The sequence below is a fragment of the Oscarella lobularis genome, chromosome 2, assembly GCF_947507565.1.
Source record: "Oscarella lobularis chromosome 2, ooOscLobu1.1, whole genome shotgun sequence".
Taxonomy (NCBI): domain Eukaryota; kingdom Metazoa; phylum Porifera; class Homoscleromorpha; order Homosclerophorida; family Oscarellidae; genus Oscarella; species Oscarella lobularis.
In genome coordinates this window covers 1,500,071-1,527,430 of record NC_089176.1, presented here as the reverse complement: position 1 = coordinate 1,527,430, position 27,360 = coordinate 1,500,071, and the positions used below count along the sequence as shown (strand labels likewise).

Sequence of the window (27,360 nt, the reverse complement as noted above, 5' to 3'; positions counted from 1 at the left end):
AATCACGTGACTAGATAAATGAAGGTAAAATCACATTACGTCAAAAGCGCAGCTAGTCAGTATAGATATAAAAAAAAGTAAGAGCGAGTCCTTGCCTTATCCGATTCTAACGGAATAAAACGTGTGCTGAGAGGTAATGACTAGCTGAGTTGGTCGCCCTGCATCGTCGGGAGCGAAAGGCACAATCTGAGTGAATATTCTATCTCCGTTCACGCTGGAAGCAAGCGACGTCAGTATGGGCTGACCGTCTTGACGCGCTCCAAGCACAGCAACGGTATCAACAATCGTCGTCGCTAACGAGGAACCTGTGATGAGCTCCACTCCAAATACAAAAGTAGGCGTTGCGAACGACTCGTTCATCGGCAGTGCAGTCATAACGGGAGACGTAATCCAAACGAAGTCATCAGGGCGAGTCGTCAGACCAAAGGGAACGTCTAAATTCACGTAGAACAACACGGCACCCGACAAACGACATAAGATGTAGATTTGGCCGCTGATTGGACCATCAGAGTGAGACCCTCCTCTCAGAGCGACGACGACGCCTGAAAGAGGATCCTCGTCCTTCGGATAAAATCCTACCGAGTGCACGGAATCATTGAAGGTAACACTCCACAATAGCGTTCCACTGTGACCGTCATCTCGAACAGCGTGAAGAGAGCTATTGCTCGATGACATGTAGGATCGGTGATAGATCACTCCCTTTTCGTACACCAGATGCGTGTCCCATCTGTCGTCCGCAGAAGAAGAGAACTCGTAGTACCACATAATGGTGATAGCGCCGTTGCTCAAGCGAAGAGCGTACAGTCGCTTTGTTGTCAAGTGAGTTACGTTCGAAGGCAAAACATACGAATTGCTCGCCGCTCTGACGTAGATGACACCGTTGTCCCCTACAATTGGCGTACCGTGGGGGAAATAGACGTCGTCAAGTTTCTCGCTGGCAAGCATTACCCCATCTGGATAAATAATAAAATGGAGTTTTTGCAATGCTGTGACGCACCTTTGTCAACTGCAACGACGCCGCGGTTGGCTGTTGCGAGCAGAATATCGTCAGGTGTGACTGTATAGCCAACTTCCAATGGAGTCTCTGTTATGTAGTAGGGAGAATGACGGATGGTACCATTGGAATAAAAAGAAGAAATGCCCGATAAGTCAAAAGCAAAAATCCCTTTATCCTCCGCATCCTCACTTCCGTAGAAAGCCGGCATAAGAGGATGGGCGTCGCAAGATACCCAGTCAATTTTTCCTTGAGGGTTGAATACGACAATTCCCGGGGTTTGATTTAGAGGCTTGGGTTTCCTAGAAAGGAGCGTATTTAGAATTACGGTCGTGTACCTTCACATGCTGACAAACTATCGCAGGCAGTGAACTTTAGATTCCGTCAAAAAATATGCTCTGGTTTTACTCATCCGGGAGCTACTACGCCTAAACTATGGGGACTCCGTCTCCGTACATGTCGCTGTTGTCAAGAACGGCACAGGCAGCTTGATTCTTTGCGGACACGCAGGAAAGAGTGAGAAAGGCATTCGTTTTCCACAGAAGGGAGAAGTCTGCGGTAAAAGTAGCGTTGACGAACATGTGTCCGTTTGTTTCGCAGCCACCGACGTTGCATGAAGACGTGTAGGCAAAAGCTGCGTATGCCTGCAGCAGGAATACGCCGAGCCCGATCATATTTTTGGCAACGTGACTCGTGTCACATGACATTGACGTAACGGTGCACGCGCCTGCCTCGCACATTATTGTTTTTCGATACTTGAAAGCATTTGTTCATCAGTCTCACAAACTTAAACTAATAAGCTGCTAGCTGAAAGACAGGTTATTCAGCAGCCTGTTCACGATATCCAACGCCTAAGATACTGAAAATTAAGTAGCCGAATTAGTGCTAAACGGAACGTACGTTTTGTCTTTGATCCATTGGAACCATATGCCCGGCGTCATTAACAGCCAGGAACGTCAATCCATCAGCGCTTTGAGCCTCACCAGCCTAAATATAGTAAATCCCACAGGGTTGAATCCTGGAATTGTTTAGTTAATTATTTTACCTCAGTTCCATTTACAAACCATTTTTTCACCAAGGCTTTATTATAGTTTGTCTGAACGGAATTTATAAATTAACTAATTAATTTGGTTAGATCATACTTGTCCTCGCCAATTCATATTTGACACCCAGTTGCTTCCACCAAAGTAATTGCAAACAAGATCATATTTTCCACTGTAAACAACAACTAGGAGAACATTTGTCAACTGATTGTTACGGCCGAAATTGACTCCGCTATATAGAGAGTCACCTCTAACGCCGGCATTTAGTGCTGCGGCAACGTCGTCATGGAAAGAAAAAATCCAATCGTTTAACATCTAAGTAAAGCTATGGTACTTGGTCGTAGGGTTCTTATCAAGCCAAAACTAACATTTAGATGGACAAGTGGACTGCAGCCGTTCCAGACTTTTTTAACGCCAAGAGCTGTTTGAACATCTTGGCGATTGAGAAATTCGTGTATCTAAGTGAAGATAAGCATGGCCTACTAAAGGTCTCAACCATATTATACAGCATCAAAGTTGTAACACAGTGGCGGTTTGGGGCATGACTTGCGCAAATCGTATATGTTGATCCTAATGGCAGTTGTTATATATTATGAAGGAATGGCGTAATTTTGCTAGTTCACCTTCTCTTTAAATTGAAATCGGCTGCAACTTTAATACGTTCAAGCACACCCTAAGTGCTCAAGTGTGAAACAAAATAGAAAATCCTCAGTTGGCACTTCTTACTTGACATACAGTAAAGGCAAAATGTAGATTACGCTTTTCAATAAACTCTTAAAGAGAAATAGGTTTTATGCTAGTTCGTTGGAAGACGGCAGTTATTTCTTACCCTTGCAAGGAAAAAATGATGCATTAGCTGCAGCGTACTGCTCTTCGCTTAGTAGGCCTTGAGAGTAGGCAAACTAAATACACGCGTATTGAATTACCATTACTGATTGTAAAGGTCATATTCAATAGAAACGACTGACACTGCCATAGGAATAGTATTGACGGAGAGGATCAACCCAACCATTTCCAATAGCTACATTTTCAATGTGTAAACTGGCAATCAGTGTATATGACACCTTGCACCTATTCCCTTCAAGTTTTTTGAAAATTGTGAGTCAGTTTTCAGCATGAGTGCAGCAGTTGCTGGAATATAGTGACCAGCTAAACAAGAAAGTTTGAAAAGAATCGCATAAAAACAGCTTCTATCTCCGCCTTGCCATAGCTTTCTCCTATAATGTAAAGGTCTGCGTTTGCATACTGGGGATAACGACTGTAGAATTGAGCCATAAAATAGAGCAAGTCCGCAGCAACTTCGCTCTCGTTGGTAACGTATTTTTTCTAACAACGTATCTAATGAGTAAATTGTCTTCTTCTGCTATACATATACCTGATTAGTGAGGTACGAAAACCCAGTTCCAAGAGGCTGATCAATGTAAAGAAGATTGGCAAACGAATTCCAACCTGTGCATTGAAATAAATACAACACAGTGTGTTAGAGACTCATCGCCGCAAACCAAATTCATTATAATAGAGTTCTTTAGTTGTTTCGTTCATAAGAAAAGGTCCGTTTTCGGCAAGAAGCGCTAAATCACTCGCGCAACCAGGTCCGCCAGTGAGCCAAAGAATGAGAGGGTCTCTTTCGGGATTGGCTCGACTTTCAAACATCCAGTAAAACATCTCGCCGCTATGAGTCGTATTCACCTTTTTAGTGCGGCACTTCGAGTCATTTCTACGCATAATCATGCATAGCTAGTTTTAAAGCTATTACGGTAATGTATCCTGAATGCTGGATGACATCGTCAGGCCAAGGAAAGCCAAGCGATGAAGAGAAAACGCAGAGAACGACGATAGGCCAAAGGGTGGCACGTCTCATGACTACTAACGCTCGGAGAAAATTGCAAAATTGAAATAGAAGACGCCACATGTGTAAAGGCGTCATGCAGTCCTAGGAAGGTTATTAATATATAGAATCAAAAGGAAAGCAACACTTACGCGGTATTTTGGAAGCAGATCAAGAAAGGAACGTCACCGTTGAGGAGTAACACCCGAGGCGTTCGAAAAAGGAGCTAGAAAGAAGAAGACGCCATGCAGCCGTCAAAACTACACTTTTTAACAAAGGTTCTTGCTCTCATGCATTCACTTTCGCCTTCACCATATCTGCATGCTAAAGCAACATTGAACAAAGAGCGGAGGTTTTCTAACAATGCCATCATGCCCGCGTTTCAATACCAGATTTTATTCACTTTTCATTGGAACGTACGAGTCGTCGCAGCTTGATGTTTCGATATTGAAAGTCGGATTTCTTGTCTCTAGAGAGATCGCTTTCGGCGGAAGAAAGCTCACAAAAGACGGCGCTTCCATGGGCACGTAATCGTCGGACTTTTTCGAAACACCACTCAGTCTGATACGGATTTCATTCAATTCTTGTTGCATTTCCTGACTTTCGATTCTCTTCTCCGGTTCTTGGCGCCAACATCTCTTCATGAGAGCATACAATTTTTTGGGACATTCGTCGGGTTCTTCGAGTTGAAGAGTTCCTCTAACTTTGCCATACAAAACTGTTTCGTTGTCAATTCCAAAAAAAGGCTGATATCCGAATGTCATAACCTCCCACATTAACACGCCAAATGACCACATGTCCGACTGCACGGTGTGTCGACCGTCAGAAATTGCTTCCGGAGCCATCCATCTTATTGGAAGAGCACCACCTTTTTTGGAGTAGTAGTCGCTTTGATAAATATCTCTTGCCATGCCAAAATCTGAAATCTTTACCACAAAACTGTCGACAAGGAGCTGATCATTTCCAACTAGGCAGTTACGTGCAGCAATGTCGCGATGAACAAATTTGCACGAAGCCAAGTAGGCCATTCCGGATGAGACTTGCACTATAATATCCAAAAGATCAGCTTGCGACAATGACGAAGTTCTGTAGCTAGTAGGTCTTCGTTTGATCAAAAAATCCCGAAGATCTCCGTGACACATGTACTCTGTGATGATATAGTAAGGTTCTTCTCTTGAGCATATTCCCAGCAAAGAAATTATTTTGGGGTGGCTGAAGTTCATCATTATTTCGATTTCTTCCTGGAACTCCGCAGCTATTGCTTTACTACAGCCGGTTTTTATTGTCTTCACGGCAACCAGTAATGTCTCTTTGTCAGAACGAATGCCTTCGGCTTTTGCTAGGTAGACCTTTCCAAAATGGCCTTCGCCGATTTGGGAGGTAATTTGCAGCTTGCTTCTTGGGAATTGCACGTCTTCGTAAGTAGGTAGAGTGTACATGCGATCTGATTCGGTGTAGTCGTTTTCAAGCGTTGCTGCGATCTCTTGCATATCGATGTCATTTCTGGCCGTTTGCTGTGCTCTCCGTCGTTTACGCTTACGCCTTTCTCTTAGAATAAAAATTGTTAATAGTGCCGATGCAAGTAGAAGGCCAAACATAACAGACAAAGAAATGTAGAGAGACGAATTGTCGACTTCGTCTTTTGGAGAAGCAGTCGGCGTGCCTATAAACGATTAAAAAAAGCTAAATACTGTACATTTAACACGAACTATAATTGGTGGTACCTAACAGGCTGATGTGTATTTCTCTAGAGTACTTCATCCCAGCTACATTTTTATTTCTACATCTGTACAATCCAGCAATATTCTCCGACGCCCTCAGAAAAGTGAGACCGAGCTCGGTATCAGACGAGGAGATTTCGATTGAGCCAACGGCAGGCGCCAATACAAGTTCGTCTTCAGAAGAATTGCTACTTCGTTTGACGATAGCTAACGTAGAACTGGGATTGCTTTTCTCAGCGTAGCACCGTACGTAGAAAAGCTGGCCCTGATTCAAAACAATGTGAGCCGTTTGTGTAGAAAAGATCGGCTGTTCCACGTCTAAAATTTTAAACGCATTAATTAACAAGAAAAGTACGCTTTACATCGAAATTATTACATAAAATTTCAAGATAAGCTGGACCAGAGTGAACGATTACTTCGTCATAGTCATGATCACTTGAATGCGGCTGCTCAACAGCAGTCCTACAACGAAACCATCCGGAGAATTGCCTCGCCGCTCGTCGAATCTTAAAATGACTTTCTATGGTAAATTTGTTTTGATAATGAAAAGAATTAAGCGAATCAACGCTCATCGAATCCCATTCAACAATTAGTGTTTCCCAAATTAATAATGGAACAGGGTTACCTTTAGCAAGGCAGTAAAACTCGGCATCGGTACCTTCAGTGACAGATATATTGTTCGGCCCTTTCACAATCAAAGGAGAGACTGAAATATACACAATTAGCCGCGTCACTTGCCGAAAACACTTTACTACTTTTGATCTCCGCAGCAGAGAATTGATTGAAACAACTGTAATTTCCGCCGTCTTCTGCTGAAATGAAAGCTGCACTCAGTGTGTATATTGCTGCAGTTTTGTAGAAGCTCGAATACGCTGTAGTGGTAATTTTAGAATTGTTCACAGGCACATCATTATGAAACCACAGAGCCGGATTGCTTTCAACAGGAAACGATTCGTTTCTGCAGCTGAGGGTAAGGTTGCAGCCAGCACAAACATACTGAGATTTGGGCCAGGTGATCTGTCTAGAAGGAACTAAGCACAAGAAATGAATTAATTAAAAAACGAAAGTTGTGTGCGCTCCTCATACTTAAGAGTGAAATGTTAGCAGAAAGAGGATCAAATCCAGAAACAGACGCTAAGCAACGGTACACCCCAGCATTGTCTTCGGCTACGGCGCTTTCAATCACTAAATAGGAGTACAAAATAGGCTCGGCATAAGACGCCAGAACTCTATGAGAGCCTGTCTGAATTCCTCTGTAAAACCACGTTACTTTGGCCGGAAAAGATCCAGTCACTCTGCAAGCAAGGATAACTTTGCTTTTAGAAGTAGCACTTATTGAATCATTTAGTGCTTCGATGCGAGGATCAACTATAAAGAAGAAGAGTCACAAAGTATTTTAGTTGGTGATGCAACGCTTGCGTACCTGCAACGAGGACAGAATTTGATACTTCATGTCGCATTCCCCTTACAGTGTTAGACGCAAGGCACAAGTAGCATCTGGCAGCAGAGACTTCAGCCTTCTCAAAACGTAGTATACTTTCAGTTTTCCACTCGCTGATGTTGTACGTATTGTTGTAGTAGACACTACCTGCGATGTCATCGCTTGTCACGAGCACTGACGAAGGCTTTAGACAGTCCCAGTCGTTGTTGCTGTTATTCCTAGCATAGAAATCGCATCTGTACCACCTAATTTCAGGCAGCGGTACTCCAAAGGCTGCGCATCTGGCAATAGTAGGTTGAAAAGCATTCATATGAATGGTAGAAGGCGAGAGTCTCGTAAGCCTTGCAGCCTCTATACATGTAAAGTTGCAAATATACGGCATTGATACTGTATAGATGAAACTTGCATACTTTGGATGAGGTAGCTTCGGCGCAAAGATTTATGTGAATCACCGTAACTCAAGAAACAGGTGTAATTTCCAAGAGGAGCATCTCGTGAAGAATAGTATGAGTAGTACGTAAACATCCATTGAAAATTTCCTAGAGATTGTACAACCGTGACTTTCAGGTTCTTTTCGCCACCAAAAATTTGAGGAAGAGGCAAGGGGTTGGCAGAAAAGAAACACCGAAAGCCCCTGCCCCAGTCCAACTCCCTAAACGAAGTGCTGCTATTAACCCACGCAGTTATTTTGCCTAGAACTAAAAGCCAATGAAATTAAATAAATTAAACAGCTTAAGAGGTACCGCCGAGACGAGCACTTTTTGATGTAGTAGGAAACGAGTCGTTTTCAAATTGGGCTTTGCAAAAGTAATACCCTCCGTCAGACAGCGTTACGTTTTCCAATTTCAGGACACTAGTGATTCCAGATTCGGTTTCTGCTGTTGATTGCAGCATTTTATCTAACAGAATCCCTTCAAATACCGTGTTGCCTTTCCACCATGATATGGAACTATTCGTTTGGTTCACGCTGCAATTGAGGGAAACACTTTCACCTGCATAGATCACCGAGTCCTTGGGATGAAGAGTGAAAAAAATTGATGTTTCTAGGAAAGAGGCTATCAACTTAATTAAAGCAATTGCGAGATACTACAGTACTGGCAGAGCAAAGAGAATCATTTGAGCTGTTCTGCTTCCATCCTTCACAGCAAAAGTCGTTAAAGGAGAGACTTTCAACGTAAAAATTCCGAGAGTAGACCGGCTTCATTAAATAATCACTAAAGCGAAGACTTAGTTAGATGTATTTCATGCAACATCTCTATATATAAATCTTTACAAGCACGTCAACGCCACTGAAAATTTTATCATAACACAAGCCAGCAAAATATGAGATAGCAGTCTGTACCTGCACGGGACACAGATTATAGTCTTGATTCATAACAAGAGAATTGGAAGCGTTACCTTGACATGTTCTCATAACAGATGCACATTCTCTGCTGCCTCAGAAAGTAGAAACACACTTATATAAAATCCTTTTCAAGTGTGGAATTAAACTGAAAGAAAAGGTGCCTGAAACTAAAGCGCCACGCATACCACCCATGCAAGATAAGAGTGCGTGTTAGCAAAACCAAGTTTGCAAAGATACACCTTCATTTTTAGTACTGGGGAGAACAGTCTAAGCTAGCAATAACGCAAACGTTTCATTTTTGATCTGACAGTTGAATGAGTGTGTCACAGTGCCTTAGCGTCTATTTGGTTATCGTAAGCCTAGTTAAAGGTAAAACTTGTATCGTCCTTGCCACCCGCTTCTATAGTATACTACAGTATAATATTTGTTAAGGATCCTTTTTACCCAACACTTTACAACTCATTGGAGGAGACCTTGGGGGGCGATCGGGAAGACTACAAATTTATCACAACAACAGATGGGGCACAATCTGTGACGACTATTTTGCTTTGAACGAAGCAATCGTTGCTTGCCGACAGCTTGGTTTTACAACAGGGTACGTAGGCTATAAGTCGCGCGCATTCTATGGAAGAGGCAGTGGACCCATATGGATTGACGACCTACGTTGCTCAGGCAACGAGTCAAGTATCGACAAGTGCTCCTTCAACGGATGGGGAAGTCATAACTGTTATCATAGCGAAGACGTTGGAGTCGTTTGCGGTACGCACCTACTCTAAAACCTTCGTTGCTTTATCCTGCAACTGTTACAAATGCTTTTAGATTTCAAAGCCATACCTGAAATAAATTCAGTTTTCATGTGGACCTCTAGCTCAGATTCATTATTCTCCGACGCTCCAACGCCATCATACACTGCACAAAAATCAAAAACAGGTATCACTTTCTAAAGGGATAATCTCTCCGTAACTAACACTTATAAGGTGCTTGACCTATCTTAGCTCGCTTAACAAAAACCAAAGAGCCCAACTCAGGTGTTGTAGAAGTCAAAATAAACGGCGTCTGGGGAACCGTTTGCGGTCGAAACTGGAACCAAATCAATTCAAAAGTTCTCTGTCGTCAGCTTGGCTACCCGGACGCAGTAGAATACTTTCTCAACGCCTACTACGGACCGGGGAACGGCCCAATTTTAATGAACAAAGTGAATTGCAGGGGAACCGAGACCGAAATTCAAAAGTGTCGGTATTCAAGCAATAGTACCTGTGACCATTACGAAGACGTCGGTGTCCATTGCGGTGAGTGGTTTTCGCCAAAACTTTGTTTACAAAATTGACGAAACTCTTAGTTAATCCTCTAAGAAGTTCCGGTGGCGTTGGAATTCAAAGTGAGAACGAAGACCTAAGCAAAGGCTTTGCGGAAATATTCATTAACAACACTTGGCATTACGTTTGCTCTTCGATTTGCAATTCAAAAACCGCCAAGATGTTCTGCCAGCAACTTGGCTATCCAGGTGTTCTAGAAGCAAAACCATTCTCTCAATTTAATAGGTGGTGGGGCATTGACATCAATTGTCAGTGCAATAAGGATCAGCTTCAAAATTGTCAACTAACGGAAAACGACTACTGCCACTGGTTTGCCTGGATTGAATGCGGTAAGAGCAATTTGGTACTGATCGGAATATGATTGACTTCTTCACTGTATAGAAACGTGGTTTCAATACTACAGTAGAATGCCATTGAAGCCAACAATGTCTGTTAAAAAAATACAAACTTGGAAAGAGATAAGGCCCAACATCACTTATCACTTTCATAATGTTACTACAAACGCTTCGACCAACATAGATTTTGACGAAAGGTTCAATAACCAAAGTCTCCCAACAACACAGCATTCAATAAGTAAACAACGCAAAACGTAATAATTCATATTCTAATTCTTCTTTTAGCAAGCACACTTCAAGGTAAGATATTTACCCGGCACCATCGTTAACATTAGGAAAGAATGAAAATTAGATAAAGCAGGTGATAAAAGCAATTTGAGTAGTGGAGCAACAGCTGGTCTTTCTGTGTCGGCAGCAATACTTCTCATTTTTCTAACTGTTTTGGCATGGTGCCTCAAGCGCAGACAAGCAAGAGAAACTTCAACCTAAAGTTATTTCCTTCTCAAAAAAACTTTACTGACTCGACTCATTCAAATGTCGAGAACAAAAAATTAATATTTGCAGCGCATGGTCTTAAAAACGGATCTTAAGATATGTTAGTTGCAACGTGCAATACTTACAAACGATTTGAAATTTACAGAAGCGGTCTTTATCGCGACCCTTAACGTGCATGCATGCCAGTGATTATACAGCCTATACAGCACAGTGTACTATAATCTCGACGATCTATTTTTCAGGAAGTCGCGCGGAAACGCTCGACGCTGGAAGGGGCGGCTTTAGAAGTATAGCTGCAGTTTGACTTACGTCACCGTGACGGTGTGATTCTCGAAAACTTCGTCGCTTCTCTGGGCGCTTAGATGTTCCAGACTATGGAGCATTCTAATTTTTTATCTAGTCGCTTCGAGAGATCCCTTCCGAGTCGTAGCCGCGACTCGATCGACAACGAGTCGACACCAATATTCGCTGTTCTACGTGTACTCTCGTCTCCTCCGAGCGTCGGTGATCGAAAGAGTGCGGGAGAGAGACGGGCGGTTCGAAAGCCGGAACGTGCCGTGCTGTTTCTCGACCAAGTTCTTCAACTGCGTACACATGCGTCCCGCTAAATCATGTGATCATGACGTAAAGCATACAAGCGAACAGGACGTGCGTGTACAAAAGAAACGCAGAAGCATTTGAAGCGCCGTTTGAAAGAGGTTAATGCGTCAACGATGGAGCGGGTCTCTTTCGCGGTAGGCCTGCTTGAAGCGGACGAATCCCAACATCTCACAAGCTTCGCCAATCAACGGCGGCGTCGTTCGGATGATCGACTTCCTACCGTGCGTTGCAGCCACATTGTTCCAGGCGCGAATTCTTACGCTGTAGGTATGTATAAGCGAACATGAAGTGTTTGGTCACAATTTGGCTATTTCGTATACGACTACCTACCATTTATGCATACAAAAATTCAGTTTCAGTTTACGAAAACAGTTGCAGATTATGTTTATAATATAGTCAGACTGTGTCTGTCAATGAGGGACAGTTATCACCCTTACAAAATCTTAGTTCATTTGAGTCGCAAGTTCCATTACATTTTGCGGGAACTTCTCTGAAACGTACTTGAGGTGCACAAGGGGTATCGCAAGGTGTCCAATTTGTCCACTGGCCTAGTTTACACGGAACAACGCAGTGTTGTGTCTCATTCTGACTATCACACGTCTTTCCGCAGACTGTCGGAGTCAATGGTGTTCTTTTGCGTATTCTAATAAACGTTTCTTAGTTGGTATTATCATTTGGAGCGTCTACCAACACTCACCTCTGGCCTCCACAACTGCAGGTTGACCATTGCCCCCATTCACTAAAATGACACCGATTCTTACAAAACTTTATATCGCGCAATTTATGTAAACACGGTGTACACATTGTAGGCTTATTCTGAATGCTGCGCCATCTGGCAGACCAGCCGCCAAAGCACGAACATTGTGTCCATTCAGTCCACTGGGAAACAACGCATTCATCGCAGCACTTTTCAGGACACAGCTTTTTCTCGAGAAGATTAGCAGGACAGGGACGGCCTCCGCACTGCTGATGCTGGAAGATTTGCCGTTGTCGAATCTGATACCCAGTGTTTGTACAGTTTCCGCTGCACGTAGTCCATGCACTCCATTCAGTAGCCTATATGAGAAATATTTTCTACCACGAAATTTGGTCTCCTAATTAAACTTTCTCAAACCTGGCAATGAGCGAGTCTTCCGACTTCACACGGTTTACTGTCCTCCAGATGACGTTCACATGATCCACCATTTTTGGCGGGTTCAACAATGCCTCGACTGCGTGTACGACGACCAGAGCCGCAAGAGCGAGTGCAGTTTGACCATGTCGACCATGTACTAACTTTGCATGGCACAGGGACGGGACAGGGCTTAGTGTTGCATAACTCCCTGCCTTTCAAACTGTAGTCACATGATCCTCCGTGCTGAGAAGATTCAACAATATGTCGATTGCGTGTACGAAGACCAGAGCCGCAAGAGCGAGAGCAGTCTGACCATGTCAACCATGTACTAACTTTGCATGGTACTGGGCAGGGCTTAGTGTTGCATGACTCATTGCCTTCCAAATTGTAGTCACATGATCCTCCGTGCTGAGAAGATTCAACAATATGTCGATTGCGTGTGCGACGACCAGACCCGCAAGAGCGAGTGCAGTTTGACCATGTCGACCATGTACTAACTTTACATGGCACGGGACAAGGCCTAGTGTTGCATGACGTACTTTCTTTCAAATTGTCTTCGCACGATCCGCCGTGTTTAGCAGATTGAACAACATATCGATCACGTGAACGACGACCAGAACCGCAAGAGCGAGAGCAGCGTGACCATGCCGACCATTCACTGACATCGCACGGCACGGGGCAGGGCTTATCGGTGCATGATACACTGCTTGTCAAGCTGTAGCCACATGATCCACCGTTTTGAGCAAGTTGAATAATACGACGATTGCGTCTACGAAGACCAGAGCCGCAAGAGCGAGAGCAGCTTGACCATGTCGACCATGTACCGACTTTGCATGGTATTGGGCAGGGCTTCTTGAAGCATGATACAATACTTGTCAAGCTGTAGCCACATGATCCACCGTTTTGAGCAAGTTGAACAATACGTCGATTGCGTCTACGATGACCAGAGCCGCAAGAGCGAGAGCAGCTTGACCATGTCGACCATGTACCGACTTTGCATGGTATTGGGCAGGGCTTCTTGAAGCATGATACAATACTTGTCAAGCTGTAGCCACATGATCCACCGTTTTGAGCAAGTTGAACAATACGTCGATTGCGTGTACGATGACCAGAGCCGCAAGAGCGAGAGCAGCTTGACCATGTCGACCATGTTCCGACTTTGCATGGACAAGGCCTAGTGTTGCATAACGTACTGTCTTTCAGACTGAAGTTGCACAATCCACCAACTGCAGCTGATATTACATTTCGATTGCGTGTACGATGACCAGAGCCGCAAGAGCGAGAGCAGCCTGACCATGACAACCATGTACTCACTTTGCACGGTATATTAATGACGCGTCTAACAGCACGTCTCACTCGTACCCATCCAGTGACGGTAGACGGAACAAAGATAGCTGATAACAGGATAGCAACTAAAAAAAATCGCATTTTGATGTGTTAGAGAGTGCACTACTAAACTGATCCACCTGCAGCGCTCCGCCTGGTTTTATAGATAAGAAAGAAACGGAGCACGTGATGCAATAGTTACATTACGGCGGTCACCTTCTAAAACGCGACGGTATAGAAAAGAAAGAAACGGAGCCGATGATGCAATTAGCGGCGGTCGCCTTCTAAAAAGCGACGGTGATTTGCAACGCCGGGGAGAGAGGGTCTGGTGCGGAACGCCCCCTTTCACACTAGTAACCTCCGCCTATTAGTCCATCCTCAAACTTGCTGTAAATTCCAATCAACCTCCGCGAGAACGCGCGGCGTCGTCGCCGGCGACGACGTGCTCTTCTGTTCCTCGATCTGGATGACGTTTCGCGAAGTCCGTCCGTGCTGCCGGCACGAATCCACCGGCACAGCATTGAAAAGCTTTTTGTCGTTTTCTTGGAAGATCTCATTTGCATGCAGTCCGAAGTTTATTTTCAGCATCACGAGTAGGTAGTTCTCCTTTAGTGGGGGTTAGAAAGGAATTGTGCTGATTCTAGCTGCGCAGAGACGGTGCTTGCCTTTCTTAGCCAGCTAGCCATTTGCCTGCTAACTCCACTATACTGAAACTCGTAAAAAATCCAAACTAATAATAGAAATAACTGAACGCGCCTTGAGTCAGCAAGTTAGGTCGATCCGTGCAGACATGAGAGAGCGAAGACAAACCTCGAACGCACAGTTCAAGATCAGAGCCAGGCTGAGTAATCCACTTACAAGTTAATCTTAACAATGATCGTGTCATTTGACCTTCAATAAGCCTACACCAAAATCTGAGAGCTGGCTACTGACGCGTGCCAGTCTGCTCATGAAAAAACAAATTGGAATTACCTGCCGCAGATATATGTGAATTAAACGTCATAGTTATAAATCTAGGCACCAAGGAGCCCGATCTATTTTTTAGGAAGTCGCGCGAACGCTCGACGCTGAAGGGGCGGGGTGGCTTTAGAAGTCTGCTGCAGTTTTACTTACGTGTCACTTCGGGCCTCTAATTCTTCTATCATTCTCGATAACTATGTCGCTTAGATGCTCAAGAGCACGGAGCAATCTCATTTTCTATCCAGGGAACGTAGCCGCTCCGAGAAATCCCTTCCTAAGCCGACTCGACAACGAGCCGACACCGTTCTACGTCTACCCTCGTCTCGTCGAAGCGTCCTAGTACGATCGAGACGGGGATGAAGGCGGTTCGAATGCCGGAACGCGCCGTTTTTGCCAACCGTGCGTCCAGCGAATCGCGAAATCATGTGATCATGACGTAGGACACAAGCGCAAACAGAAGGACGTGCGGGTACAAAAGAAACGCACAAGCATTTGAAGCGCCGTTTCAAAGAGGTTAATGCGGCATTTTTTCAACGATGGAGCGAGCCTCTTTCGCGGTAGGCCTGCTTGAAGCGGACGAATCCCAGCATCTCCTCATCAAGCTTCGCCAATCAACGGCAGCGTCGTTCGGATCGGCACCTTGACCGCTATACTCAGCTGCAACAAAGCCAGGAGGACGGAAATTGCCCGCGAACACTTTCATGGCAAACAGAGCCGGATGACCGAGAGTGGGATCTCCCGAATTGACGTAGGCTCTTTCGCCGTGCCAAAGCTCCCACATAATAATGCCAACGCTGAAGATGTCGGCTGACGTTCCATAGGCGTTCCTTACCATCACTTCGGGCGCCATGTACAAAACGGTGCCACACTGGGTGCCAGTGATCTCTTCGAGATCCTTAGCAAGACCTAAATCGGCGATTCGAACTTCCTTGTCAGTTGTGAGCTACACGAAAAAAAATTCATATAAATAATATTTTCGTCTCACTTGTCCTACCAATATGTTTTCAGGTTTGATGTCTCTGTGCACCAGATTCTCGCCGTGCAGAAACATCACACCAGAAAAGAGTTGGAGTAGTATACGCCTCGCGTGCAGGTATCCTCCTGACTTTCGGCCGGGAACAAATTGACTGCTTGGGCCAAACATTTCGTCGGCCAAATTGCCTCCACTGCACCACTCGAATGCAAGAGCGAGTTTCAGAGGCGACCTCTGAACTCGAACAAGACCGTAGAATTCTACCACGTAGCTGTCCTTTCCTGTCAGATTCCTACACAAATAGAGTTTGATCAGAAGACATTGTCTAAAGCTACTACTACGCATAGGTATGGCAAATGTCTAATTAGTGTTTAACTTCATGGATGTATTTGACCCCGTTTTTAATTAATAGGGCGCCTGAAGAGAACTGCGATACAGTGTTACCTATTCCGCCAGCAATCAGATGATTGAGGTGGGAATCAACGGAAACAAAGCAAAGAGAAAGGAGAGCTATCTCTCATTGCCAAAATTCACAAGCGAAGCGGATAACGCCTACACACCTGCTTGCGAACTTCAAAGTCCCCACATGCAGCGCGCCAAACGAGCCACCACAAAACGAAATTCTTACCTGCTAATAACTAGTTCGCGAAGGAATTCCTCTGCATTTTCTTCGCTGATTGGATCCTTAAGAACTTTCAAAGCGACGTCCTTCCTCCTCGCCAACTCAACTTTGAAGACCTCCCCAAACACGCCAGAGTCGACGGGAATGCACGGATTCGGCCAGACGATATCGCCTTCGACGTAGTCCTCAATGCCAAGCTCCAGCATAAACGTCGACGCTTTCCCAATCATTTGCTGAGACAGCAACAAGAGTTTCCTGTACTTAGGCAAATCTTTCTCCCGTCGTTGATTCCGCGCCGACAGCTCATCATCAATTTCCTTCACCATGCTCTCAAAGCCTTCGTAGACGATTCGCGCTGTCAAGCTCGTCGCCACGATCACTCTCTTTACGCTGTCGCGCAGCTGACCCTTCGATCCGGCGCTAACTTCGTTGACCGCCGCCTTGTACGCCGTCTCGACGACCTTGCGAAAACTGCGATCTCGTATGAGTTGAACGAGCTTGACGATGCCGTAGATGGGCACTGAGATGGGCGCGATTGCGAGCGCGGCAATCATACCGACGACCTGAGCGGGGCTGTACCCCGACGCGTTTGGCAGCGCGTCGTCGCTTCTCGGCAAGAGCGACGGCTTTGCTGTAAATATTTCCGAGCGAAATGAGACTAGACGCTGGAGCTCTTCTTCGACGTGGGGTCCCACTTCTTCGCCGATTGCGTATCTCACTTTGCCGACTCTCGAGTCGTGGCAAATCATCTTGGCGAGACGGTGACCGACGAGTTCCTTTACTTCGCGCTCGCTGAAGAGATTCTTTGTGTTCTTGTCGGTGCTCATTGTGTCCCAATCTAGAGCTTTTGCGATCGTTTCTTTTGTCTTGAGGTGCTCGGCTACGTCGTGAGTGAGATCATCGAGTCGTTCGTCGATCTGACGACGCAGTTTGGCTATTTTTCCGCTGGCAAGCGACTCTTGAAATTCGACGAGACGCTTGGCATTTTCATCTCGTTTGCGCGTTCTCTGATCATCGGGAAGCTTGAATTCGCGCAGAGTTGCTTCAATCGATTGCTCGACATAATCTAGTAGATCAATGGGCCTCCTATACACAGAGACAGAAAGAGAATAGAATTATTTTATTAATTTACGACATACAATCATGTGACGCATTAAAACTTACTTCAGTGCTTTCAATATCATATTGTTCATTCCTCTCGGCAGAACGTCCGATATGCCCTCGCAGAGATTTTTCATGTCGTTGGTCAGAACGCCAAGTTCCTGAGCCAATCCAGCCAGTTTAGAATTCATCTTAATAACCTGGTACGACTTGAATCCTCTCCAGCGTCGCCCCAGCTCGAAGTAGAGCCTTTCCAGGTACTCCTTTGATGCCCTCTCGCTCTCCTTGCGTCCGTACTTCTCAAGGAACTGATCCCATTTGTTGAGCACAAACAAAGCGGAGTCAGCAGGAGGAGACGTCTTTGTTCCTCGCGCCATGGCAGCCAAAAGACCCCCGACCTAAACTATTAATTATTGATTGTCTAACAAGAAAGAAGACGTTTCATTGCCTGAGCTCCGACTTCTGCTGACTGAGTTGCGTCGATGACGTACATGAAACCGCATGCCGTATCTTTCTGGCACTGCTCTGTGATTTGACGCGAAGCGGGTGACAAGTCATCGTTTTCTGTAACTCCAGGACTATCAATCAAAGTAAACTCCTGTTTGAAAGTGATAGAAACTATATCAACGGTTTAAACGACAAGGAAGTGGTATCACCTCACCTGTAAGAACTGCGACGGCCAATAGACTTCAGCTCGATTGCACGAAGTTGCTGTTGTTCCAGCCAACTCCCCCCGGTCAGGATTAACGAGGGAAACAAAGGCTTTTCGTTCTCGTTCGCTTTCCATGTCTAGCAACTGCTCCGTGTGCGTGACCTTGACCTCACCAGCCGCGCCGGCGCGAGTTTCCAAATGCATAACGGCTTTCTTCTTTGCACCCTGCTTGATTTCGCAGAGGGTCGACGTCGTCGCGTTGTGCGACGTTGGAAGCACGGACCGGCCAAGGAGAGCATTCACAAGGGTGCTCTTACCGGACGACGTGGGCCCTTCAAGGAAAAATATGCGTGGTCTAGCTCGACGATAAATAATTTGAAGCTTATTTGTTTCTTTACCTGCCACTAATATCATTGGCTTTCCCCTTGTGCACGATTTTTTTGCTGCTTGAAAATCGGCATCGCTCATCCATGCACTTGTTTCCAGAATGCCAAGATCCCGCAAAAGCGGAAGTATGTCCTGGCTGTTGACGAAACTTCGAATTGTGTCAATAAGACTTTCGAACTCGGTGCGTTTCTTCTTGAAAACTTCAATCGAACGGGCAGCAAACTTCAGAACCTTAGAAATGGCGTTTTTATATCGGTTCATTAGTACATGCACTCGAGCCCTAGGCTGTCCAACTTCGTAAAGCCACGAAAGCGGGACGTTCAGCAAAATATTAGGTACTTCAAAGTGAAAACCGCCGCTTTTAGAAGTAACGCACCCGACTTCAAAGTAAAAGACACCAATTTGCTTTGTGAAAACTAGCCGTCTCGCTTAGATCGGGACGGTCGTACAGCCTGCCAGTGACTCGATCAATCACGGCCGACTTATTATTAATTCTGCCCCACCCCTCTTCTTTTTCCGTCCTTACCGGTTGACTTTTCCCTCTCACTCCGTTCTCCTTCAGTATTTGAAGTAATCTTTCCTTGCAGTGTGAAGCCGTTTCTAAGCCTTCCTCTTCGCAATCGATTCCTAGCCGGAAGCACCACTGCATCGCTTTCGGCAGCGACATGTCGACGACTTCTTCGACTGACGGCAGCTTAGTAGCTGCCTTTTGAGTCGATTTTACAGGCGTTGCTTCCGTCATTGCACAGCTACAAACAGCACTTGAGGAAAGCTCATACGAGCGTTCGAGCGCGGATATATCCTGATGCATGCGTACCTTGAAGGTGACGGACAATTAACTAATGAAGCGCAAAGTTGAGAAGATCGCGGTGATGTGGGCCAGCTAGGGGACGCTCCTAATGGCTCGCGTGATCGCCTAAAACAGCAATTGACGTAAGAGCGCGTGATCGAGAGTGCGAAGAACGATGCACAACGTTCCGCTGGCAGCACTAGCACTCGCAGGGTACATGTATAGCTCGCGAAGTTCACGCTAGGCGCGTGGTACCGTGCGACTTACTCGAGTAAAGCATGCACGGTTTCTGAGCCTCCAGTTCAAGCGAGATCAGAAGAGCGACTCATCTAATGCCTCCTCCTTGCGGCTTGGGCGGATAGTCGTCCTGGATGACATGGGACCCCCCACCCTCACCTGATCAACGCGATGTAAAGTCGCTTTTTTCGATCTTCCGTAGTCATCTACATATAAAGAGAACACCCATAACCACGATTCTACTATTCTACCATCTAAGCCAACAGCACGAAGTAACCGTTAGTAAGATTAAGGAAAGAGGTTGGCAGGCGGTCATAACACGACCAGAGGTAAGACTAAACGGGCGTCCACTTGCATGCAACCACGAGACTTCAGCCCTCACGGAGTCACAAGCTGAACGTCGACGGCCGCGCTGCTTTGAACTGCAGTAGAAGCAAAACCACTGCACAACTGCTATTCGGTCATCAAACCAGTTGTAACAAGAATACATTTTATCTTTCAGTGTCATCTTTTACCACGTGCCCAAGTCCGGCTCGTGTCGCACGCTCGGATCGAAGGGAGCTCGCTTTCGTTTCTTTTTCGCTTTCACCTTTTGAATTGCAACTACTCCCGAATCCTTGTAACGCAGGGCGTTTTTTCCTCGAGGAGGCTCCGGGGCCCCAAGTTCGTCTTCAGACGACGAGGATGATGTTTCAATGCGAGGTTTCTTGGAAACCGATACGTACGCTTCTCTATCCTTCTTGGAGGCGGGCTTCTTCGCAGGCGAAGGAGACCTGATCTGCTGTGCTTCGACAGGAGGCGGTTCCTCCTTGACCACGGAATCTGTTACTTCAGTAAGGCTTTCTTCCTCTTCGGGTCCGCCTGTGAAAAAATAGATGCATTATTTGGTCTTTCGCGTGGAATATCATCCACAAAAAAGCGGAGCCCCTCTTCTAGTCGTACCTGTCTCTTTTGGCTGTAATCGCCTCCCGTCAAAAATCTCCAGGCGAGCTCTACTCATTTATTCAGATTTTAGAAAAGAATATTATATTTCACCCGCACTTTATTTGGAAAGCTTCACTGCCATAGCCGCTTTCACTGCAGATCGGATTTCCTTTCAAGTTGAGATTTTTTAGAAGAGGCAATTGGCCAAGAGGCAGCGCATGGCTAAAGATATCCAAAAAATCAGAGCAAATCACTCGACGAGCGTAAAAAAAGCAGCACGTACGCTAATCGTTTAATCCTGTTGTTCCCTAGATCGACGATGACAAGCTGAGCATTCAGTACGATCTGATCAGGAACCGCTTTGATTCTGTTGTCATTCAGTCTCAATTCTCGGAGAAGAGACAGTTTCTAAACCATCCGGTGTCAATGTATTTTATATCTAGAACGTTTCTTTTGTTTACACGTACAGGTATAAGGGGAATAGAGGGCAATAGGTTGTGCGATAAGGAGAGCTTTTCAAGATTCACGAGTCGACTAGCAAAGAACTTTGTCAGCTCGTTATTCGACAAGACTGCGTGCAAAGAGAGAACACCATTAATTGAGAAGGCGATTAATAAATAAAAAAAACGCATGTATACCCAATGTATTGAGTTGTTTAAAGCGTTTCACTTCGTCGGCATTTCGAATTTCGTTTCCACTCAATATTAGCGCCTTCAAACCTGACGCAACGCTCGAAACAATTCACGTGCATGTGGTTTCCTCACCTTTCAATTTTTTAATTGGATTAGTCGATGAGATTTTGTTGCCGCTGGCATTGAAAACTAGAAAAACCGGTATCTGCAGAGCTAAAATATTTCAAAGCGATTACCAGTCATATTCTTGAGATAGCGTAGACCATCGAGGCTGCTCAGTTGATTTTTAGCAACGTTGAGCCATTTGATATTAACGCAGTTGCCTAAAAAAGATCTTTTTTCTGTGATCGTACTCGAAATATGGCCCTCTTACGAAGTCCTTCGAGACTCTTCAGTCGGTTTCTCGATAAGTCTACTCTTTCTAACTGATCGACGCAACTACTAGAGCCAGAGCAAACGATCAGACAGGAAAACTCGTGTCCTAGACAGTCTATTCACCTCAGATCTTCGAGCTCTGCAATATCCATTTCGTACGCGTCCAGTCGCTTCGCAGTAGAGTCCATTCGGCTTCGCACGAAGGAAATTCCAACCTTCATGGCCCCACGAACTGAGACTGCGCTCTTCAACGTCACGTGACGGTATTTGCTGTAAACTGATCCATGACGATAGTAAACGATACGTAGTAAGCTGATCATAGCAGCTGCTGGTATGCTCCTTATTCGAGCCAGATCCGCCTATCTTGTTACAGGGATTTTCTACATACAGTACATACGGTACCGTATTTGATTTTCATTCACTCAATCAAAAGCTATATATCCAGAACAAGGGTATGCAGAATTTTACGGTACAGCAGTGCTTCTACTAGACAGTCATTCGAACATTTATCACTTTAGTATTGTACTGTACTTCTCAAGTGCGCGCACACATTCCACGCCTACTTATAAATCACGTGTCACGTGACACTGACTGTTTCTCGCAAAAATCTTGCCGAATCAATCGAAAGCCAGCAGCCTGTTTCGTCCGAACGAAGCGTTGAATTTGTGAGAGCATAACGCGATGCAGCCAGTGCCGCAGAGAACTCGTCAACATTCCCACTGGCAGTTTCGAGGTCCAGACAACAGAAACTTCTAGTAACAAAAACCAGAAGAAAGCTCTTGCTTTAGCGTTTGAATGAGAAGGCTCGGCCAACCCAGCAAAGGAAGTCGCTTGACGGTCACGTACCATGCCGGTCGCGGCCTCGCCGCCCGGGCGGACGAAGTCTTTTTGAGGACGACCCCATTTACAGCGCTGAGGTATGCGCTAGGCGAGTACAAGTAGAGCCGCGCGACGGTACAAGTCACTTCAGCGTCACGCGGGGCTTCGGCTGTATAATATACAATAGAGAATAGACTATAGCGCGACCGGGCCCATGCACGAGAAATAGACTTGAATCAGCGTGAACTTGATTTAGGCCGTCGGTCTTGCGTACAAGATTTGCGGAACATCGGTGCTCGGCTAATCGTCTTGGGTTAGGCAGCAGAGCGGAAATTGATCTTTTTTCTTGAAGGTAGTACAACAGAATTTTTATCTTCGTTTTACAAGCTAGCTCTTTTAATTAAGTTCTGTCTTCTTTCTGATTCAGTTCCCGACGGGAACGAGTACTGCTTCAAAAGGAGACTTTTGTTCTACACGTGAATTTGCAACGTTTGCAGAAATCTACTCAACTTAGCAGCAATGTTTGTAACGAACGATTTTGTAAGCGACAGTTTTACTCGGTGACTAATTACGATGCTGAATAATGATACATAGGCAAAGACAGTCAACGACTGAGTGACGCTTATCTAATTAAGCTATACCGGTAACGGTATTACTTTCATGAGACGAGTTGTTCACCCAGCGACTCGCTTAGATTACGACAGTACACTTTTAGCCTGTTTTGAACTTATATACTGTATATTATGATAACTAGGATAAATGTCCTATAGGCACTACGTTTGGGAACTACAGCAGGGCTTGGAAGTGCATGCTTCCCTAAAGCAATCCCACCGGCTGTTCAACGTCAAGTCCCTAGTGTGAATGCGATATTCGGTCAGCGTAAGAAGGCCTGCTTATACCTAATCTCGTTCCAAAGCTTCTACTTTCATAGTCTGGCTAATTAATTGGGAAAACAAAACAACTTGCCTACGTGTGCTTATCTCAGGCGTGTCTTGCACTCGTCTCTTTTCCAGCAACTTTCATCATTAATTCATGCATGGCTGCAAAAGAAAGATGTCTCTTCGACATCCTCTGCCTACAGGTTGCCTTACGCCCTTAGTGAAGCCAAGCACTGATTGAATCTGTTTGCCGTGTAGCACTCACCAACACTAATACAAGTTACCGTGACTGGACTCTGAGATCGAGGTAAGGATATCGTCTGACTTCTGTTGAGAACAATCTTTCTCTGCTATAGAAAAAATTTCAGCCTCGCTCGGACAACAACTCTGATTGCCCCGAGTGAGATCCGGCTTGCACGAGATAGCGGAGATACAAAGGAGAACGTCTGCCTAACGAATGCAGCACTACTCAAATAAATCGCCATCGCCTTTCTACATATTGTGGTCAACCGGTCTCCCACGTTCTCTTATGACTATTCTACAGAAACCTCAACTTGGGTGAAGCAAAGGGGAAACGACAATGACTCCGCCAACTTTATTTCTCTAATTCTGTTATTCATCACGTGATATCGTTTGCATTCCCTATAAGGCGAGCCGACACCTTATCTGCAGTGTCATTTGTTTCTCCTTCGCACGTCTTACCGACGGGCGATCGTCCAAAGCCGCGGAGCTCACTGCACGCTTATATAGCAATATATAGCCACGCTCAGTGGTCTTCGGATTAACCGTGTCTTCAAAGCACTGTGACCGTTGCAGCGGCGCGAAGAGTGCATCGATGGAGGAGGAAGGTAAAGTAGCATTCTAGTCTTGTACGCGCGCACTGACGGCTAAAACGTTTGCGTAAAACTAAGAGACGCTGCCGCGCGTGGCCGGGACTCGAGTGTAGAGCACAGAAAGCGCGTTCATAATGGACTCTGGGCTCCTAATTCTCTTGCCCTCTCGTGGGACGAACGAAGCGGGGTCTCCGTGACTTACGAAGAAGGAAGTACGCGGCGCGCGCGCACGTACAGTACCATGCATGGGCTGGGGGGCCCCCCGGAGCAACTCCCGGAGCATGTACAGTACCCAGAAGCGAGTCGGCTATTGCATGCCGACCACTGAATGGAGCCGAATGACGACAGGCCGCGTCGATGTCTTCTCAGACTTGAACGCGAGATTAGGGCCGGCCCTCCATATGATGCACGAGCACTGCATCTAATCAACGATTTTCGTCCCTGACGATGAATAAAGTAGAGCGCCGCGCACCGCTTTCCCCGCTTCGATCAGTCCACGATTTCTAAATGCAGAGAAAGACATTACTATGTATAGTTGCAGGCGGCGGTGCGCATTCCGCGCATAACCGTCACATACATTCGCACTCGTGCGCGTCGTGGAAACTAAACGGATTCGATTGGACATTCGAACGTGACCAATATATGGTCACGATCCAAGTGCGTGCACGCTGTACACAAGAGTCATCATTGGCACGGCTTACTCATATATAGAGCGGTTGATTGACTAAACGGCACACAGGAAAAGTCGCGTGTGTTGACTCCGCGAGCATGCTGTGAGTGTGGGGATTGTTTGTAGACGACGACATCGGTGCTGCAGGGCAAAGAATCGGATTCAGTGCTAATGGGCTTGAGGATATGCCGCGGTTGCTTTCTCCTCCTCCTCCTCCTCCTCCTCCACCACCACCGCTTATCGCTACGGCTCATCCGCGGTTTCGGCCGATAAAGTCTGGACGACAGCCAAGATCGCAATTCAGCGCCTATCAGATCGACATGTTGTCGAGACGCTTCGAGCAGTGCCGCTACGTGAGCTACTCCGAACGCGTTCACATGGCCAGGGAATTGTCGATGTCCGAGCATCAGGTCAAGGTCTGGTTTCAGAATCGACGCACGAAAGAGAGACGAAAGCGCGAGAATAACGAAGTGGAGAAAGCGAAGGAGATTCTCTATCAAACGGCCGGATGTCGACTCGAACCGTCAATGGCGATTCCGTATCAATGCCCGTATAGTGACGTCATCGACGCCAGCACGTGCTTGCACGGCGAACGACGCGATTTCTCAAACTGATGGATGCCGAATAGAAAGAAATTGACTTTGCCGAATTATGTACGGCCACGATTTTCCGAAGCGCGCGAAGACTGATCTTGTACACCCCCGATTAGGAAGCTAAGGAATAAATAGACAGCGTTGGCGTTCTATCGCGCAAATTCCCGCCCTCTTTCGTTTCTAGTCGTCCTTGCCTTGCTTCTGTCTGACGAAGCAGATGGCTTCTTGCTCGAAAATACGCCCTAGTTGTACCAGGGATACTAGACTATCCCTGGTTGTACTTTGCGTCTCCCATTCCGTATCCGGGATGCCACAAGATGGCGGCTGAAGTGCTTCTCGCGCTGAAAGAGGCGAAAAATGGTGTCGACACTTGCGAACGAGCTGCGAAGGCTACTGGAATATTGTCGTCGCTTTTTCGCACGTTGAGCGATAGCGCCGAAATGTCCGAAGCCTTTCGTAGCGACTTTTACGTCGATTTTTGCGACTATCTCTCCAAATTGCCGCCTCGAAATCGTTTTCCGACAAAGATCAACTGAATATAGACTAGTTCTTCCTCAAAAGGTCCTCCAAAAGGCGCCCTCTTTCTCCTCACCGAATCGCTAGACACGAAACAGTAAGAAGAAAAGATCGCTCGCGTTCCAGCGACAGAAATCGAACAGAAACCGCATTCAACATCCTCGAACGAAGGCTAGACGGAGAAAGACTGCGCAATTTGCTATGAAACGAATGCCAGACAGCTCAGCCTCCAACGTCCCAGCAACACGGAATACGTCTTCTGACTGAAAGGCTCGTGAAGCGAATCGTATCCCTTCCTGATCTCATAGCCAATCGATTACGCGCTCAGAACAGGTGTACTAGAAATTTTGTCAATCGTTTTTATATGACTATTATTTATCTTTTGTTGCAGACCCGTGTTTCTACCTAATAAGGCTTACTTTTGTCTACTAGCAAAGTCATTTATGAACGTTCTTGTCATGATAGCGAATCGGCTTAGAGGTATCCTTTCAAAGACATACGACAGGGGAGATTATATTTCATTTTAGGTGGGAGTGACTGCTCCTTAGGTTTTCTCACGGCCCTTGTTAGAAAGGTTTCTATTCATGGTCACGCAGGTGAAGAACGCGAACGGTGCCAAGCGAATAGTTAGGGAGGAAATTTTCCTTAATTAATGATAATTAATATTGGATGTGGTTGTACGTTCGTGCACAGTAAGCGTCTCTTCTTCTTCTTCTCCTTAGATGTTATCGTCAGTTACTTGCTGTCTCGCGTTGACTCTCTGACTCTAAAGGATCTGCTTTGACGTTGATTGGCTCAACGACTTTTCACAGACGTGCCACCGCAAACGCTGGAGCCACTCGTGAGATGTCTCTTAGGCAAGATCGGACCGTAATCTGAAGCGTGAGGGGTAATACGTGTACGGAAATGTGTAACCATAGATGTATGAGAGCATCTATGGTTTGTTTGCAAATTGAGCCCCGCCCACAGTCGTTCTCACGTGACTATACAGAGGATAAATTCGGCGAACTGTAATTCTTAGTATGATGTCGACGATGAAGTGAAGTTGTTGTGGTCCTCTATCTAAGCTTCCCGAAAATTCTAATAGGTGCTAGTGTTTGCTAATTTGTATTAGTTGAAAATATTAAATAAAAGGCTGCCTGAGCGAAGAGAGACCGAAGAAGATTCTTCCAAAGCATCTGAATCTGAACCATTGATGTGTGGTGGAAAAGGTCAATGATAACGATAGGTAGTGCAGTAGAACCCCGATTATCCGAACCCCTTGGGGCAGCGGGGGGTTCGAATAATCGAAACGTTCGGATAATCGAAATAGGAGTTTTTTTACACAAAACGGGTGAAATTTTAGGTTTTAGATAGCTTAGGTGTTTGAGTGAGAGAAAAAATAGAGCTACGGTGCGCTGTACGCCGTTGTGGCGGTTATTTAAGCTGGTAACACAAAGTTTTTTCTGTCGGCACGCCCAATTTCGGTCATGTGACTTAGAAATTCGGGGTTCGGATAATCGAAAGTTCGGATAATCGGGGTCCGGATAATCGGGGTTCTACTGTAGCACGGATTCTAGAGAATCTCTCTAGAATCCGTGGTAGTATGCTTTGTCTATCCCGAACTTTAGCGACGACGAAGACGACGACCTTGAGCCATATCCTTTGCCAGACGAGTCTAAAGCCCAAAAAACTCCTCCTTTCTGGACCTAATTGCAGGTATGTGGATATTGTTCATAAGTAGCAGTCTTCTGCGTTGTAATGGAGCGCTTCACAATTCCCAATGTGTCTCTTGGCTTAGCCAGCTTCATTTATTGACTTGTTGTTTTCGAGTGAGTAACGCTCTTTCTTCCAGGTTTAC

At 45.7% G+C, this 27,360-nt stretch overlaps 7 protein-coding genes and 1 long non-coding RNA gene across 25 annotated transcripts; 2 read left to right on the top strand and 6 right to left on the bottom strand.

Moving 5' to 3' along the window:
• Positions 1 to 11: 11 nt before the first annotated feature.
• Positions 12 to 3,964, bottom strand: LOC136199964 (uncharacterized). 3 transcript variants are annotated; one of them, XM_065990283.1, is made up of 18 exons: positions 3,794 to 3,964; positions 3,540 to 3,726; positions 3,413 to 3,486; positions 3,243 to 3,363; positions 3,109 to 3,186; positions 3,006 to 3,058; positions 2,867 to 2,939; positions 2,764 to 2,810; positions 2,661 to 2,710; positions 2,544 to 2,607; positions 2,406 to 2,495; positions 2,286 to 2,352; positions 2,137 to 2,222; positions 2,040 to 2,090; positions 1,895 to 1,981; positions 1,451 to 1,845; positions 998 to 1,296; positions 12 to 953 (listed from the first exon to the last, which is right to left on the bottom strand). In XM_065990283.1, the coding sequence occupies exons 1-16, from the start codon at positions 3,962 to 3,964 to the stop codon at positions 1,798 to 1,800; spliced, it is 1,347 nt and encodes a 448-aa protein (XP_065846355.1). In that variant the 3' UTR covers positions 12 to 953; positions 998 to 1,296; positions 1,451 to 1,797. The 3 variants fall into 3 exon arrangements, with proteins under 3 accessions (XP_065846355.1, XP_065846356.1, XP_065846354.1); XM_065990284.1 differs by having other exon boundaries at positions 3,540 to 3,679; positions 3,727 to 3,858; XM_065990282.1 differs by lacking the exons at positions 1,895 to 1,981; positions 2,040 to 2,090; positions 2,137 to 2,222; ... (10 more) ...; positions 3,540 to 3,726; positions 3,794 to 3,964 and having other exon boundaries at positions 1,451 to 1,749.
• A 192-nt stretch (positions 3,965 to 4,156) lies between these two features.
• Positions 4,157 to 11,111, bottom strand: LOC136199960 (muscle, skeletal receptor tyrosine-protein kinase-like). Of its 6 annotated transcripts, none has more exons than XM_065990267.1 (15): positions 10,828 to 11,111; positions 9,813 to 9,881; positions 9,341 to 9,764; positions 9,207 to 9,281; positions 8,426 to 8,517; positions 8,301 to 8,369; positions 8,123 to 8,241; positions 7,771 to 8,070; positions 7,438 to 7,725; positions 7,010 to 7,378; positions 6,673 to 6,954; positions 6,342 to 6,617; positions 5,963 to 6,292; positions 5,590 to 5,904; positions 4,157 to 5,528 (listed from the first exon to the last, which is right to left on the bottom strand). In XM_065990267.1, the coding sequence occupies exons 5-15, from the start codon at positions 8,452 to 8,454 to the stop codon at positions 4,261 to 4,263; spliced, it is 3,645 nt and encodes a 1,214-aa protein (XP_065846339.1). In that variant the 5' UTR covers positions 8,455 to 8,517; positions 9,207 to 9,281; positions 9,341 to 9,764; positions 9,813 to 9,881; positions 10,828 to 11,111; the 3' UTR covers positions 4,157 to 4,260. The 6 variants fall into 6 exon arrangements, with proteins under 6 accessions (XP_065846339.1, XP_065846343.1, XP_065846338.1 ...); XM_065990271.1 differs by lacking the exon at positions 10,828 to 11,111 and having other exon boundaries at positions 5,963 to 6,106; positions 6,212 to 6,292; positions 9,813 to 10,069; XM_065990266.1 differs by lacking the exon at positions 10,828 to 11,111 and having other exon boundaries at positions 9,813 to 10,069.
• Positions 8,663 to 10,694, top strand: LOC136199965 (neurotrypsin-like). Of its 3 annotated transcripts, none has more exons than XM_065990287.1 (8): positions 8,663 to 8,741; positions 8,805 to 9,131; positions 9,192 to 9,302; positions 9,368 to 9,661; positions 9,712 to 10,017; positions 10,070 to 10,261; positions 10,309 to 10,323; positions 10,385 to 10,694. In XM_065990287.1, the coding sequence occupies exons 1-8, from the start codon at positions 8,687 to 8,689 to the stop codon at positions 10,510 to 10,512; spliced, it is 1,428 nt and encodes a 475-aa protein (XP_065846359.1). In that variant the 5' UTR covers positions 8,663 to 8,686; the 3' UTR covers positions 10,513 to 10,694. The 3 variants fall into 3 exon arrangements, with proteins under 3 accessions (XP_065846359.1, XP_065846358.1, XP_065846357.1); XM_065990286.1 differs by having other exon boundaries at positions 10,382 to 10,694; XM_065990285.1 differs by having other exon boundaries at positions 10,376 to 10,692.
• Positions 11,112 to 11,414: 303 nt separating the features above from the next.
• LOC136184144 (spondin-1-like) lies at positions 11,415 to 13,660 on the bottom strand. Its single transcript, XM_065970991.1, has 3 exons — positions 12,233 to 13,660; positions 11,816 to 12,174; positions 11,415 to 11,761 (listed from the first exon to the last, which is right to left on the bottom strand). The coding sequence occupies exons 1-3, from the start codon at positions 13,658 to 13,660 to the stop codon at positions 11,515 to 11,517; spliced, it is 2,034 nt and encodes a 677-aa protein (XP_065827063.1). The 3' UTR covers positions 11,415 to 11,514.
• Positions 13,661 to 14,944: 1,284 nt separating this feature from the next.
• Positions 14,945 to 19,742, bottom strand: LOC136184059 (uncharacterized). Of its 2 annotated transcripts, XM_065970890.1 has the most exons (11): positions 19,663 to 19,742; positions 19,311 to 19,486; positions 19,071 to 19,169; positions 18,780 to 19,002; positions 18,265 to 18,484; positions 17,876 to 18,198; positions 17,663 to 17,812; positions 17,278 to 17,612; positions 16,120 to 17,199; positions 15,513 to 15,783; positions 14,945 to 15,461 (listed from the first exon to the last, which is right to left on the bottom strand). In XM_065970890.1, the coding sequence occupies exons 4-11, from the start codon at positions 18,993 to 18,995 to the stop codon at positions 15,033 to 15,035; spliced, it is 3,024 nt and encodes a 1,007-aa protein (XP_065826962.1). In that variant the 5' UTR covers positions 18,996 to 19,002; positions 19,071 to 19,169; positions 19,311 to 19,486; positions 19,663 to 19,742; the 3' UTR covers positions 14,945 to 15,032. The 2 variants fall into 2 exon arrangements, with proteins under 2 accessions (XP_065826962.1, XP_065826963.1); XM_065970891.1 differs by lacking the exons at positions 18,780 to 19,002; positions 19,071 to 19,169; positions 19,311 to 19,486; positions 19,663 to 19,742 and having other exon boundaries at positions 17,876 to 18,221; positions 18,265 to 18,472.
• LOC136184060 (leucine-rich repeat-containing protein 23-like) lies at positions 19,494 to 21,451 on the bottom strand. 2 transcript variants are annotated; one of them, XM_065970892.1, is made up of 10 exons: positions 21,335 to 21,451; positions 21,210 to 21,277; positions 21,073 to 21,159; positions 20,969 to 21,025; positions 20,843 to 20,923; positions 20,672 to 20,775; positions 20,488 to 20,612; positions 20,322 to 20,426; positions 20,223 to 20,272; positions 19,494 to 20,141 (listed from the first exon to the last, which is right to left on the bottom strand). In XM_065970892.1, the coding sequence occupies exons 1-10, from the start codon at positions 21,430 to 21,432 to the stop codon at positions 19,792 to 19,794; spliced, it is 1,125 nt and encodes a 374-aa protein (XP_065826964.1). In that variant the 5' UTR covers positions 21,433 to 21,451; the 3' UTR covers positions 19,494 to 19,791. The 2 variants fall into 2 exon arrangements, with proteins under 2 accessions (XP_065826964.1, XP_065826965.1); XM_065970893.1 differs by having other exon boundaries at positions 21,210 to 21,274; positions 21,335 to 21,435.
• Positions 21,452 to 21,497: 46 nt separating this feature from the next.
• On the top strand, positions 21,498 to 26,668 carry LOC136184055 (homeobox protein MSX-3-like). 7 transcript variants are annotated; one of them, XM_065970882.1, is made up of 14 exons: positions 21,498 to 21,518; positions 21,585 to 21,680; positions 21,730 to 21,944; positions 22,000 to 22,128; positions 22,287 to 22,382; positions 22,458 to 22,570; positions 22,625 to 22,903; positions 22,962 to 23,111; positions 23,167 to 23,215; positions 23,265 to 23,756; positions 24,538 to 25,853; positions 25,912 to 26,000; positions 26,048 to 26,116; positions 26,243 to 26,668. In XM_065970882.1, the coding sequence occupies exons 10-11, from the start codon at positions 23,744 to 23,746 to the stop codon at positions 25,023 to 25,025; spliced, it is 501 nt and encodes a 166-aa protein (XP_065826954.1). In that variant the 5' UTR covers positions 21,498 to 21,518; positions 21,585 to 21,680; positions 21,730 to 21,944; positions 22,000 to 22,128; positions 22,287 to 22,382; positions 22,458 to 22,570; positions 22,625 to 22,903; positions 22,962 to 23,111; positions 23,167 to 23,215; positions 23,265 to 23,743; the 3' UTR covers positions 25,026 to 25,853; positions 25,912 to 26,000; positions 26,048 to 26,116; positions 26,243 to 26,668. The 7 variants fall into 7 exon arrangements, with proteins under 7 accessions (XP_065826954.1, XP_065826960.1, XP_065826957.1 ...); XM_065970888.1 differs by lacking the exon at positions 26,243 to 26,668 and having other exon boundaries at positions 22,625 to 22,673; positions 22,801 to 22,903; positions 26,048 to 26,236; XM_065970885.1 differs by lacking the exon at positions 26,243 to 26,668 and having other exon boundaries at positions 22,625 to 22,733; positions 22,801 to 22,903; positions 26,048 to 26,236.
• LOC136184058 (uncharacterized) lies at positions 21,598 to 25,310 on the bottom strand. Its single transcript, XR_010669292.1, has 4 exons — positions 25,199 to 25,310; positions 24,319 to 25,124; positions 22,058 to 24,244; positions 21,598 to 21,963 (listed from the first exon to the last, which is right to left on the bottom strand). It is a non-coding gene; the product is annotated as an uncharacterized lncRNA (long non-coding RNA).
• Positions 26,669 to 27,360: the final 692 nt, after the last annotated feature.